This window comes from Liolophura sinensis, chromosome 8 (assembly GCF_032854445.1).
Source record: "Liolophura sinensis isolate JHLJ2023 chromosome 8, CUHK_Ljap_v2, whole genome shotgun sequence".
NCBI classification, from domain to species: Eukaryota; Metazoa; Mollusca; class Polyplacophora; order Chitonida; family Chitonidae; genus Liolophura; species Liolophura sinensis.
In genome coordinates, this window is record NC_088302.1 from 30,426,770 (window position 1) to 30,441,903 (window position 15,134).

A 15,134-nucleotide genomic window follows, 5' to 3' on the forward strand; every position below is an offset into this window, starting at 1 on the left:
TGGCTATCATTACTGTGGGAGGAAACTGGGCAGAGCCCATGACCATCTGCAAGTTGTGGACAGACCTTCACATGTATGGCCTGAGCCATTGTATATGCATGGAGTAATATACATGTATTGTGGTTTTAATAATAATGATTAATTAATGAACGCTGAATATTGCAAATTGGCTTAAAACCGCACCATTTAAATTCAATATCTTTTTAATTATGTTCTGAATGAGACTTTCTCTTTGTAAAACTATGCATCCTTTTGCAATAATTAAGCAAGGTTCAGAGAAGCCAGTCATCGTCAAACCATCCCATAAGGGATATTTGGGGGCTCAGGTATGCCCTTGATATTGACATGCTACACTAAACAGTTTATGTGTACACAAAAACCAGTTTCTTCTGTGGTTTTAGAATTCAAGACACCTTAGTCAGCTTCCCCTTAAAAGTGTAAAGGAAATGGATTTATGTACTGTATGGTGTGACTTATCGAACGCTACCAAGTTCAAACTTGCTCACATGACTTCTAGATCTGTATTCTGCTGTTATTACCATAATTCTTCTAAAATTTAGCACAGATATTTGTAATGTTGAAAATAGAATATTACATTTCTTTACTAACCTTTTGGAAAAGTAAAGATATGAGTATGTTGTTCATTAGATGACCCAACCATGTGAAGAAAGAGAAAAACTCAATATTCCTGTTAAAATTACATATATTTTTAGCCAAAATGACCAGACCAGGTGTCCCATATTTGAAAAGAAATATGATACTGTTCTTGTAGTTTAAACACTCACTTGTACATGTGCTTCTCTACAAAGTTTGACCAGTTGTACAGATTTATGCTTTATGGGTATTTGCACAGTCTTTAGTGAGTGTTCGGGAATGACATATTTATTTTGGTATGCGTATACTGTATAAGCCACAGACATATATATATTAAGCACTATAATATTACATTTATGTATACCAATATTGTTATTGTTAGGTGGAACTAAAAATAACATGAACACATTATCTTGGGTGTGCCCTATATATAGAAATGTAAGGTAGAATAAAGGCCTTCTCTCCTTTGAACAGTTAATAATCCAGTATAATGGCACAAAGTTAAGGGATGATTTTATGATTTATACTGGTAAACACCTCAGTTAAAAACTCTTGTGTTATAAAGTATAAACATTTATCACCCGGGTGATAGGGTGATAGGAGTTGATGGCGGGAGCATCGGCGGTAATCTGTCAACCATGACTATCTTAGATTGTCAGGTAATGAAGTAAACAGCTATATGTATCTGAAGGTGTTGATACCTTACAGGTTCAAAAAACAAACTAGTGGCAGTGGTCAGGCAGGCAAAAGTTCAATCCCAACCTGTGACTGACAAAAGAAAAAAGAAATGTTTGTGTTTCGTTATAGCTGTGTTCACAGTGGGACAATTGCATATATATTGAAAACCTGTGTTTTGTTAGGATCATACTGGTAATTTTTAATAGCGATTTACACTGTATTTTAGCACTATGATTTGGAGAATGACTCTTGTCTTCCTGCGACTGTATTGGGAAACTTTCTTGAGTTTCAAACAAATGAATATTTAACCTTTTGTCTTGATATATTTATCAGCATGTCCTTGCTGTTATAGGATTAGGAATGTACGTTACTAGCAGCATAGTTTGTAGAGCCACACTGATGCAAGTTGTGATATGTGCAGGACATATTAAGGTGTAAGGAAACATTGTACCGTAGATATACAGTGTTGTACGTGACAAGGTCGCCAGCAGGTCGTGGGTTTCCCCAGGCTCTGTCCGGTTTCCTCCCACCATAATGCTGGCCACTGTCATATAAGTGAAATGGTCTTGAGTACAGCATAAAACACCAATAAAATAAATAACTAAATAAATCATTTTATGTTAATATTATATTAATATTATACATGTTAATGTATATCATACATCATTCATACATAATTACCTATACAGATTAAATTACTTCTTACAGTAGTGCATTGTGTGCCCTGGTAAATCTTCAGGCTGACTGCTGACTTTTTTCCTCTCAGAATTTATCAGATTCATGATTATGTCCAGTATCCTGACATCACACCCAGGTCAGTGCCGCATGTACCTTAGTTTTCACCTCTTGTCACACTACACATTGTGACATGTATATGCGTTCATGTAGCGTGGAAACAGTGTTTTACGTACATGTAATGCCTGTATTAAACACACTAAACAAGGGTGAATATATTTTCATTTCCACACAATGAATTCATCTCGTAAAGCTAGTTTGCATTTAATTTGTCTACTCAAGCCTTCAAAAATGCCAAAAAGTTTGGAAAATAAGATGTTGCGTTTTTCCTTTTCCATGAGCTATGTGCTCCTGTTGTGCACCTCACACATATTCCCACCTCCACAGGTCGCCACCTCGTCTGCCCGCAACATCAGCAGTAGCTGGCAGGTCTCTGTTGTGGTTGAACAGATTTAGCTCAGCTGCCATCACTGTGGTACATTTCCCTGTAAACATTGTCTCCTGTTTCTGTCTGATTTTAGAACTTGTCTGAGTTTTTAGGGAGTGGCAGGGAGTAGGGAAAGGTGGGGGAGGGGGGAGGTGTTAACACATAGATATATACACTGTATATGAACATCAGCTTTCTGCTGAAGCAGGTAAGAAGGCTTGCAGGTAAGAAGGCTTGCAGGCAATCAGGCTTGCAGGTGATCAGGTAAGGGAAATTTGGCCTCATCATTCTGACTGTAAATGGAGAAATTGTTTTGGCAGCATTTGTATTCCCCTTCTGGTACATCTATATCATGTGTGTGCATGTGGCGGAGTGTCTAGATAATGGATACATGCTGTAACATGTATGTATCAGTGTGGGTAATGAATTTCTTATCAAATGTATACTTAGACCTACATGTACATGTATGTTTTGAGGCTGAACTGCCAGTCTGTCCTGAAAATGGATGTATGTGCTTTCCGCGCCAGTATATGTCTTGTAATAGGAGTTTCATTGGGCAGATATGTCTTTCTAGTGAGTTTCGTTGAGAACATTTTGTTTGGGTCATGCTATGTTCTTTAGGCACATACATTGTCATGTTAATGAGTTTCATTGAGAACTTTTTGTTTGGGTCATGCTATGTTCTTTAGGCACACACATTGTCATGTTAGGGAGTTTCATTGGGAACTTTTTGTGTTGTTGATGCTATGTTCTTTAGGCACACACATTGTCATGTTAAGGAGTTTCATGGAGAACTTTTTGTTTGGGTCATGCTATGTTCTTTAGGCACACACATTGTCATGTTAGAGAGTTTCATTGAGAACTTTTGGTGTCGTTGATGCTATGTTCTTTAGGCACACACATTGTCATGTTAAGGAGTTTCATTGAGAACTTTTTGCTTGGGTCATGCTATGTTCTTTAGGCGCACACATTGTCTGGGTCATGCTATGGTCTTTAGGCACACACATTGTCATGTTAAAGAGTTTCATTGAGAACTTTTTGTTTGGGTCATGCTATGGTCTTTAGGCGCACACATTGTCTGGGTCATGCTATGGTCTTTAGGCACACACATTGTCATGTTAAGGAGTTTCATCGAGAACTCTTTGTTTGGGTCATACTATGTTCTTTAGGCACACACATTGTCATGTTAAGGACTTTCATTGAGAACTTTTTGTGTTGTTGATGCTATGTTCTTTCGGCGCACACATTGTCATGTTAGGGAGTTTCATTGAAAACTCATATGTATAATTTGGGGATTAGCCAGGAATGATAATTAGACTAAATCAGCCATAATTACATCTGACCTACCTTCTCCACCATTGCATTATTAAACACAAATGCACACCCATGCACAGTACAGTGCATTTACACAAATCCACTTCCAGGCATAGTTATGTCTTCGAGGTCATAAGAGGAAAGTTCCAACAGGTTTGATAGGGAATGTAGAGGACATGATGACAGCCTTTCTCATAGACTGAACCAAGGCATACTCATAAGATGGGTGTTTATATATGGGAAAGCTAGTGAAAAACTTGCCAAAAGTAGGTGGTTTACCCCAGGCATTGTGGTTTTCTCTATGCATAAAACAGACCGTCATCAAAGGGGCGAAATGTTTTCAGGTTTTAGCTGTTACATGGGACAGGTAATGATTTTTGTTACCTCTCTCTCTAGAATTTTTAGTTTACCAGTTTTAGCAACGTTCTTATGGAATATTCACAAATTTATTGTGTGATTGTCAGCAATAATTTGAAATCATCACTGAAATGACATCTTTGGTGTATGATCAGTCTTTGTACTGTCATTAGAAACAGGACGTGTTGAAAAAATGTGTGTGTGTATAACATGCATGTGCGTCTTTAATAGTTGTTTCAGCTGAGTGTGTTTCAGCCAAGTTCAGCTTTACGTGTTTAAGAAGATTTACAAGTGTTTTCAGCCCATTGTGCTGATCACTCCATATACATATATCGGACTCCTAGTTGGTAGTTTATCACGTGGCGCAGCGCCATACCTATCAGGAGGTCCGCCATGCCTCAGTTGAAGCCAAAGTGCAAGGCGTCATGCCCCTGAAAAACACTTTATTCGATTTGGTGTCCTTTTCTGCAATACAGTTCTGTAAATACTTTCATCAGCTTGTATCATATTCACTGAACAACGCTTCCAATTGCGGGACGATTTCTTTCCTTCCAATTATCAAAGACTAACTATAAAATCGGAAACCTTTGTTAGCTTCATAATTCTTACCATGAAAGGAGGATTCTGAGATTCTAACATTTAGCCAACCGTGCATATATAATGCACAGTCGTGCATCAGCAAGTTTGCACAACAGTTTAACTTGAACGTTAGATCATTGCCAACAGTATGTCCAGTTAGAGTCAGTTAGAGAGGAAGCGTCAGTACACCCATGAAAGATTAGCCACACAGAAAAAGTCTATTCCATCTTTTTTCATGAACCAGAAGAGTGCAACTGTCAAAGCAACAACGACAGTTTCCGAGTCGGCCCTGTGTCTTTGGATTTATACAATTTATAGAATAAGAAAATCTTCATACAAAGTACTCCTTAAGCATACCAGTGAAAATTATTCAAGAAAATACTTTTTTTTTTTGGAATTGTTGAGGAAAAAACATGATTGTAACGGTATGAATTTTACAATTAACTTAAGTGACTCACTTACTGACGTCAGTCACTGGACTGTCTGGTTTCTTACCCAATACCAGTAGTAATAATTCCTGAACAAATAACATTCGTGTCTATGGTGCTATTTGTATTTGATGTAGTGGAAATCACAAAAATAAAATAAATAATATGTATATATAAAATTCAAAAATGTATTTGAAAATATCAATTTTTTATTACAGTGGAATAGCCTTAATCGATACATTCCATGGGTTATATGGTTTTGATAATGATATATATATTGAAACTATGACTTCAGATCTAAACTGGCCAGGAATCGCAACATAGCAATCTCCAACGGTGGCAAGTTCTTGCCCCCCCCCCCCCCCCCCCCGGTCACCTGGCTATTATGGCGGGGACACTCATCCCCCATTTCTTTCATAAATAATGGTTGGAGATCTGAATATACATACATATATATACTATATATATACTATAGAAGAAACATAACAAACTCAACTTGTTGATTTAGCTTACTAGTTTCACCGTACCATGACGGTTCTTCAGAGCTTTTTTTATTTCAGCGTATCCTTCAACAGCCATATTTACATGCAGCTAGATTAAACCATGGTGATCAGTCCTGGTTACAAATTACATATAATATAATAAAGTTCGAATAATAAAAAAAGCTCTGAAGAACCGTCATGATACACTGAAACTAGTAAGCTAAATCAGCAAGTTGAGTTTGTCATGTTTCTTTTATAGTATATAACTTCACCACGCACAGAGACAGTTGTACTGTACACTTTATCCTTACATATATATATATATATATATATATATATATATATATATATATATATATACACCACATATACAAATGGTAGGGGGTTGGTACTGGTCAGTAGGGGGTTGGTACTGGTCAGTAGGGGGTGGGTGGATTTAATTAAAAGCAGTTTGAACCAACCCTGATTACCCAGGTTGTCCTGTTCAATTGCCTATGGGGGCTTGTCATAAGGCAGAGGAAGTTATATTATCCATGGTTCATTGAGCATGCCAAGTGTCTGCCTGAGGGGCTCACCAACCTTACTACAGGCTGATTCAGGCAAATGCAGGACCAGTTCATTTGATATATATAACTTCTTGTTTGTTGGCAATTAGTGCATGGGTTATGAGAGGAGTCTAGCTGGACTGCTGCGTTTTCTCCAGTTGCAAAAATACCAATGTTCCAGGTGAGTGGGAAGTGTCAGAGGCATGGTACTGTACCGTAGCCGAGCGTCTTATAGCCACACTTACTGCTGACGTTCTGCCTTGATTGACACGTATTCTATACACATGTATTATAATGACAACATCCTATTCGTATGGCCAGCTATAAGTGAGTTCCTGGATACTGCGCATACGACAGCACACGAACGAACGCTATCACAGGCTACAGGGTATGTTTAGCTCCCTTTGTTTAAGTTCCGGGAACTGGTCAGCTAAGACTGGCCTAATCAGGGCTATTGACTCAGGGCTATGTGATTATATATGCACATATTTACCGTTGGCTGACTCCACCACAAGCCCAGCCTTTTCTCAGGTAAACAAGCTGGATTACATGGACGTTTCTCCTTGTCTAGGATATTGATCCATACACACAGTATTGGGTTCAGGAATGTAACATTAACAAGGCCTCAGGTGTGTATCATAGGTTCACCTGGACACTGTAGTTTGCGCAGGTGGGGGTTGTTGGATGTCGTGGTAATCATTTTAATGAAACAGGTAGAATTATCTCAGATTGGTGTTAGTGATGATATTAGAAATGTTTGAAGCTGTAGTGTATGTCACTTTCATATTGCGGAAGGTCGCAATTTTTTTTAACAGAAATGTCATTGTGTGTAAATGTTAGTATTTTTTTTTTAGAAATCTTACCTAATGTTTTTAACTCGTAAAAAGGGTTAATTTAAATAAGCTTTAACAAGAGCGTTGTATACTCACAAAATGGAAATAGTTTACTAAGGATGAAATCATATAAGTTATAGTAGGAAAAGAATACTGTAATTCTTCAACTTTTTCACATGTTTGCAAGGTGCCTTCAGAATATGCTTGAATAAACACATTTTACAAACATGCGAACAGATTGGGTTACAATATTCATTTTATACTATATAAAATAAAATTTTATGCTTAAAGAAAGAATTACAATAGTATTAATTTATGTGATATTAAGTGTGTTGTTATTAGTCACTGGATACAGACTGGATGTATAGTTGTTTGCACGCATACATACCATTTAGTATCAATATAGACATAAATTTAAAATGTCTCATACGTATGAATATGAAACGGGTTTTTTTCCTCTTCTGTTTGGCCCGACACTTACTTGTGTAATGGAGGCTATAATGCCTAAACAAACACTCCTTTTCTTTATTTGATGCGTTTCAAGCCAAGTTTTTTTCTTGTTGCTTTTCATTGTTACTTTAGTAGGTCAACACCTACAGCAGTTTATATGTGCACACCTTGCTGACAATGACTGTAGAGATCCAGGCTGCTTCTCTCATTCAGACTGAGGGTGCTCAATCAGAGCTGAATTTAGCACACAGCTGCCAGCAGACACAATAGGAGACGAGATGCACTACAGCAGCCAAACCTGGCCTTATGCATGTACGCTGTACACCACAGGTTTATTTTTGTAAGATGCTGATACCATCTGTGGTATGCTATTGAAAAAAAGAAGGAAAAAAACCCAACTTGCACAATTATGCCCCCTGATTTGATTTGACTGTGCATATCACTGCTATGCCATTAGTTTAATTTGACCCGCCTACCCATGCATGATGCTGTGCTGTCAAAGGAATGCCTGTACCTTTAATATTAAGGGTGGTAGAGCTGCTATCTGTGCAGTTGGGTGATTCCTTAAGTCAAAGATAGACGCCCTTAGGGCATTTACTGTCACCCAGGCGGCCTAATCTGTATGGGGTGAGGATTGACTCCATTAGGGGAAGCATTTAACTGCTCGCTGTTATCTCTTTTTACTTAACTTAGATAGAATAATACATCATCAGTGAAAGCATCACGGTTAATTTGCCACGGGACATGGTGACAAATTGAGTGGGTTTATTGTGACATACATGTAGTTTTTAAAAGTGGTGAAATTTAATAGCAAATGATCACTTAAACTTCAGAAACTGGCCATTATGTTGGTGAAGCAAATGACTGAAAACAAGAGGACAATGTACATAGATTGTTTGTGGATTGAAGTGTGACATACTAAAGTTATTTTTCTCTCCTTCAGGCATGTTGGAGTCATTGTGAAAAGTGAAATATATAAGCAGTGTGTGTATTGCGTAAACCATGTTAATGATGAAATCAACAGTGATAATTTTCTCTCCTTACAGAATTCACCTAAATTATGTATTTATTTATTTATTTGATTGGTGTTTTACGCCGTACTCGAATATTTCACTTATACGACGGCGGCCAGCATTATGGTGGGTGGAAACCGGGCAGAACCCGGGGGAAACCCACGACCGTCCGCAGGTAGCTGACAGACCTTCCCACATACGGCTGGAGAGGAAGCCAGCATGAGCTGGACTTGAACTCACAGCGACTGCATTGGTGAGGTCATTACCCTGCGCTAGCGCGCAAACCAGCTGAGCCACGGAGGCCCCCACCTAAATTAAATACATCTCTGGGTCACACTGGTCCTAAATGTAACATACATCATTGCAACACCTGGCTCGATATAATATAGTCATTAAAGTGTCGCCCAGTGTTTTTTTTCACCGTTGTTGTTTCTGCATGAAAAACTGTCTGATTTTGTGTCTTGTATGCACTCAAATACTTGGTTGTCACTTACATGTAATTATGCAGTGAAAGCCATGGGATCATACTGATTTGGCTTTAGGGTTATGTTTTACATTGAACATCACACCATGTCCATTTCATTTATCGATTACATGCGTTGAAGGCTATCAGCCACTAACGAACGTTATTCAAGGCACTCAACTTGTGCATAATTAGTACGAAGTAAAACGAAAGGCTTGTGTACCGCACTGTAGCGTAACTGAGGGAAAGTTGTACATATTTAGTACAAAGTAAAACGAAAGCTTCATGTACCGTAGCTACATGTAATGTGTATGGCTTAATTATGTGTGAGAACGTCAGTTAACATTGCTCTCAAGGATTTCCTGATGTACTATGTGACATTCATACAGTCACAGTCCTCCAGAGTACATGTACATGTAACTACATCCTTGTTTGGTGGAATCGTGCAGAATTGTTAGGCAGCACTATATTGAAGTGTAAGTAACCCATAAAATACTGTAAATCTTAAACCTTTTCCCCAGCCACTAAATCACTTTTTGACTGGAATTTATGCACGTATTTATTATGATGCTAAAAATGATTTGTTTATGTCACTAAAGATGCATGCTTCGTATACCTGTAACTGAGCAAATTATTTCTCTACACTCCATTGCTCTTTCAGAATGTTTCAAAATGTTGGTTGCAGAGGTGGTTGAAGAATAGGGGTATTACATAAATTATACTCTAGTCAGTCAGTCTGAAATCACACATGTGGTTTACAATATGCAGATGCAGTTTACCTGTGCCATGTTTTGTCACATCTGTTATTAGTGACCAGTGATTGCTTTGTACATGTGTGTTGTACACACGTGCATGTGTGGGTATTGATGATACAAACAACTGGACATGTACGTTGTGCACACGTGCATGTGTGGGTATTGATGATATAAACAATTGGACATGTACGTTGTACACACGTGCATGTGTGGGTATTGATGATACAAACAGTTGGACATGTATGTTGTACACACGTGCATGTGTGGGTATTGATGATACAAACAATTGGACATGTACGTTGTACACACGTGCATGTGTGGGTATTGATGATACAAACAATTGGACATGTACGTTGTACACACGTGCATGTGTGGGTATTGATGATACAAACAATTGGACATGTACGTTGTACACACGTGCATGTGTGGGTATTGATGATACAAACAGTTGGACATGTATGTTGTACACACGTGCATGTGTGGGTATTGATGATACAAACAGTTGGACATGTACGTTGTACACACGTGCATGTGTGGGTATTGATGATACAAACAGTTGGACATGTACGTTGTACACACGTGCATGTGTGGGTATTGATGATACAAACAGTTGGACATGTACGTTGTACACACGTGCATGTGTGGGTATTGATGATACAAACAGTTGGACATGTATGTTGTACACACGTGCATGTGTGGGTATTGATGATACAAACAGTTGGACATGTACGTTGTACACACGTGCATGTGTGGGTATTGATGATACAAACAATTGGACATGTACGTTGTACACACGTGCATGTGTGGGTATTGATGATACAAACAATTGGACATGTATGTTGTATTTGGTCTGTTGTCAGAGAGAAAAAGCTGGCTGTACCAGTCCAAGGTGATAGTGTCTTTTGTACCCAGTAAAAGGGCAGCAACCCCCTGTTCCCAGTGCAGAAAACTTTCACTCTGAGTGGTACACTTATCCCTCAGGATGCAGCATAGATTTGTGTTTCATGCTGTGAGAGGAGTTGCTGTATCTACGTGAACATCTGTATCACTTCACTGTTGGCATCGTTGTAATAACAGTGTGCTGTTTTCTTTTGGCAGATGACTCTCAGGGTGGGGCACATCAGTTCCTGACAACAGAGGAGGCACCCCACATGGTGGTGACCTGGTCAGCTGTTCCTTCAGCCCTGGCTGAAACCAAGAAGTGAAACAAAGGACAGGAGCTATTACCATGGAAACCGAGGCGGAAGTGGTTGCAGGGCCCAGTGGGGAGCAGATGGAGGAAGGGCTAGGTAAGATTTCAGAAAACAATTCACTGATTTGTTTTTTATTCTTTTAGGAGAAAAAATGACGGTTGGAGGTTTATAAAAATACAACTCACTCTAATTTTTTTTTTTTTTAATAGCTGTGTTAACTGCATTTTTATTTCTGTATCATTCCTATAGTTGTGAATATTTGAAACTAAGCCCGAAAACTTAAGTTGTTCATGTAGCTGTGATTTCATGGGAAGGTCTTCCAGCAAACTGTGACCGCCCGAATAGCACAGTTGGTAGACCGTCCGCTTCGGGACCAGTAGATCCAGGATCAATCCTTGATCGAGTCACACCTAAAACTTTAAAAGAGGAAGTTGTAACTTCCTCGCTTGGCATCAGCATGAAGGGGATAGTGCAACGACTGGTTGACCCGTATCAGTATAATGGCTCGGGCAAGGCGCTTACTTGCCTTCGGTAAGTTGTCTCAGTGAAGCAACACTAAATAAAAGAGCGGTGGAAATTCGTCCTGCAACAAGGAGGCACATTACACATGCATGTACATGCACCCTAAGGATTCCTTTGTCATCATGTGACTGAAAAATTGTTGAGTACGACATTAAACCCCAGGCACTCACTCACTCACTCACTCCAGCAAACTGCGGATGGTCTTGGGGTTCCCACAGGCACTGTCCCGATTTCCTCCCACCATAATGATGAATAAATCAGTTGTGATATCCCGGGCTATTGCTACACACTGCCTATAGTGTAATGGGGAGTAGTGGATGCAGTTGTGTCTGTCCTAATGAATTTCTGGATAATAGCCTCATATCACCTGTACACTACGACAACATTACCAGCAAACATTCGCACATATACTTGTATGGTTTGCCAAACTGTTAAAGTTAGCCCTGCTAGCTCAGGCCTGGAACTCTGTCGGAGCAGGTAAAACGTAAAAAAACATTAAGCAGTGTTAACATTGGCATGTTCTTAATTGGACATGCTTGTACATGTCATGCATGTATATAAGTAAGTGAAGGCTTTTAAAAATTACATTTGTTGCAGATTCAGATAGGCTGATGCTTAGGGAACTATTTTGTGATGTGTTAAATTTCCTGGCCACAGTTAAGAAGGAAAAATATATGTTGATTTAACTGTTACATGCATTACACACAAACATGTATAAGGAAATCAACAATATGGTCCGAAAAGAGTTATTTTAAATTTTTTACAATTTAAATTATTGTTTGTTATAAGAGTGGAGATAGAACATAAAACACATATTGAGTGTTGGAAATACAGACTGTGCCAGAAATTTTTCCTGTTGAAAACATGTTTCCTGCTTTGGAAAACAGCAAAGATCATAAAAATATCAAGATCAAACAAATTAAAAATGTGGATTTTCAGATATATTTGTATTCAATTCTCGGATTGTTTAGTGTTGGCTCTCTCATAAACCATGGATAAAAAAAAAAAACATCCTAACCAGTCCTTTATGTACTTTTAAAATGTTTTAATTGTTGTGTTGTTATCTGTAGAAACATGTCTGCATACGTGTGGAGTTACTGAGGTAATATGTCAGACTGTTTCTTTTCTATAAGTATGTCTTGAGCAAAACAGCTGTCTGGTAGTGATAGGAAAAAATCTTCTCACAATAACAGCAGTTATCTCCCCTTGTACTGCACAGGGACTGTGGTTTCAAGCAAACCAGTATTGGTAATTTAAATCTGTCAGAAGAGTGATAATTGAACCTGTTGTGCTCTAGATGTGTATTTTTATCTCAGCATCACATAGTTACTTATAAGAATTTTATAAGAATAGATGGTTTGTGGATGTATAACATCTCGCCATTGAAAATATTGCTAAAATAGTTTAATTTTTCATGAATTGATATTTACTCACATTTTGGCATGCTTATCTGATATTTTTGGATAGAAATTTTGGCAGTGTTAATATTGCAAGTGCTTTTTATGTATTGGATATCATTTTGAGGATTTAAGCACCCTTTTTTCAACATATCTCCCATGGAGTAAACTATGTACCGAGTGGGCTTCATGATGAAACACAGTAATTTCAGATAGGGACAAATATCCGGATTAAAATGTGGGGCTGATTATTATGTCAGCTTGTACCAGAATCTGGTTTTTCTACTATTGTAAAAAAGAAAAAAAAAATGAAAAGAGAAACCTATTTCAGGGGTGTCTTAATTAATCCTTCGAAAGTGAAGGCAGTTTGTCTAAACTGTTGGCTTTGAGTCCACAAGAGCTAGTTCTTCTGCCAAGTGCACTCAGTGTAAGTTTGCACAACTGATGACATAAAGTGTGGCTTAAAAACATTGTGTAAAAAGTTTGCATGAAATGGAGAGGAAATGAGAAGGGTTGTCAATGTGCAGAGGGGCACTCAGATGCCATGTCCACAGCAGCCAGGGATTTAATGGCATCGTCTGTATACTGCAGATACGGCAGATTAAACAACAAGCTGCAGATATTCACACAAAGCCATATAGCCTCCAGTTCAAATCGTGCGGGAATATAATTGCTCGTTTGTTGATTCGGCTCATGACTTGTGTAAATTTGCCATGTAAATGCATATCCTTTTTTTTTTTTTTTTTTTTGAAGCAAGATGATGTAAGCCTGTTGTATTTTGAGCTGTGATGATCATTTTTTTTTAAATCTGCATGTAATTGTATGAAATTATAGATGGTTTCAGATTAAAAGTGAATGAATGAATCAATCAATCATTATGGATTAACACCAGATCAGCAATATTTTAGCCATATCGTGGCGAGAACATGATGAAAAAAGTAGGCAGTTGAGGTTTTCAGTATGGTGATGAGAACACCAAAAACGAAACATAAATGTTGGGACATGTTAAAAATCAGATTCTAAGAGCAACCAAAACAGTTAAAACTCGAAAACCAGCATATTCAGAAATAGTGTGATACATGCAGTTGCCACCTGAGTACAGCAGTCGCCACCTGAGTACAGCAGTCGCCACCTGAGTACAGCAGTCGCCACCTGTATACAGCAGTTAGTACTATCAAGACCATACTGTATTTCACCTAAAATTTGGCATGTAAGAAACGCACTTTCAGAGGCACATACATAGATCTTAAAATGATACGTTTGACGCAAACACTTATGTTCTGTGGTAAGAAATTAATCAAACTCCACGCACAAAAACACTCTACAGTGGTCATGTAAGGTAAACGTGGTAATTGGAAGATGGACAGCGTAAGTGCATCTTACGCGGAATTGGAATTTTAATTACATGTAAGTGTTAAAATCTTAGTTAAAAAATCTTGAGTAAGGCGTTAATCAACGATGAAATAAATAAAATAGTCACTTTTTACAGAATTAAACAAATGCATGTAATGCTTGGACAGACTTTTTGTAGGCATGTTTATATGATCCTCGTTGTACCTGGCACCAGATTTGAATTTTAGGCAACTTTTTAATTTTCCCCTTTTGCTGAAAAATTAAGAGTTCAATACCTGAGTCTGGAGAGGTGACAAAATTGGCAGCGTGACCCTTTTTCTCCGACACAGTTTTCAACCAATAGCAATATGTCCAACAAATAAATCAGAGGTATGAGAAGTGCGAAGGGGTAATAGTTGCACTCAGGTGTGTTGTGTCTATAAGGGGTAATAGTTGCACTCAAGTGTGTTGTGTCTGTAAGGGGTAATAGTTGCACTCAAGTGTGTTGTGTCTATGAGGTTTAAAAGGTATATGGTTACAACTACAAAACAAAAGGTTCTTTCTCAGAAGTATTTTCTTGTGAGAAGAGCTTTTGCTCACCCAGTGCTCTAAAGGCATATTGAATTCACCACCACCCTCCCCCCCCTTCCCATCCCCCGTTGTGTTCAGAGGAGTTTTGTAATGTACCTGGCAAGGTAGGCAAGTTTTCCTCATAGCTTGGGCTGGTTTTCTCCTCCCATAAACCAAACATCAATCTTGTATGCAAATGAAATATTCCAGAGTGTTGTGCTAAGCTGTAATAAAACAAACAAGCAAATGAGGAAGTCAACAAGAAATTGGACTATTTCCTTTAGAGCATTTGTCCAATTTCCTATATGTATGTTGTTCTATTTTTGTTACCATTCCTGGCATGAGAAAATATTTTGAATGGGTTTGAACAACGGTGTAATAAATCAATCAGATAATCCCGGGCATTGTAAACGCAGAGTGTATTTTCCATTGTTCTGTGTAAATTTTATTGATATGGATGTTTGATC

General features: G+C 38.2%; 1 protein-coding gene across 4 annotated transcripts in view; it reads left to right on the plus strand.

Annotated features, from left to right (window-relative positions):
* LOC135474006 (nucleolar protein dao-5-like) overlaps positions 1–15,134 on the plus strand; it is a 73,022-nt gene that overhangs the window by 27,361 nt on the left and 30,527 nt on the right. For all 4 annotated transcript variants that reach the window (XM_064753982.1, XM_064753985.1, XM_064753984.1 and 1 more), the window contains exon 2: positions 10,752–10,942. In XM_064753982.1, coding sequence (XP_064610052.1) covers positions 10,882–10,942 — 61 coding nt within the window. In that variant the 5' untranslated portion in view covers positions 10,752–10,881. The remainder of the gene's footprint in view (positions 1–10,751; positions 10,943–15,134) is intronic.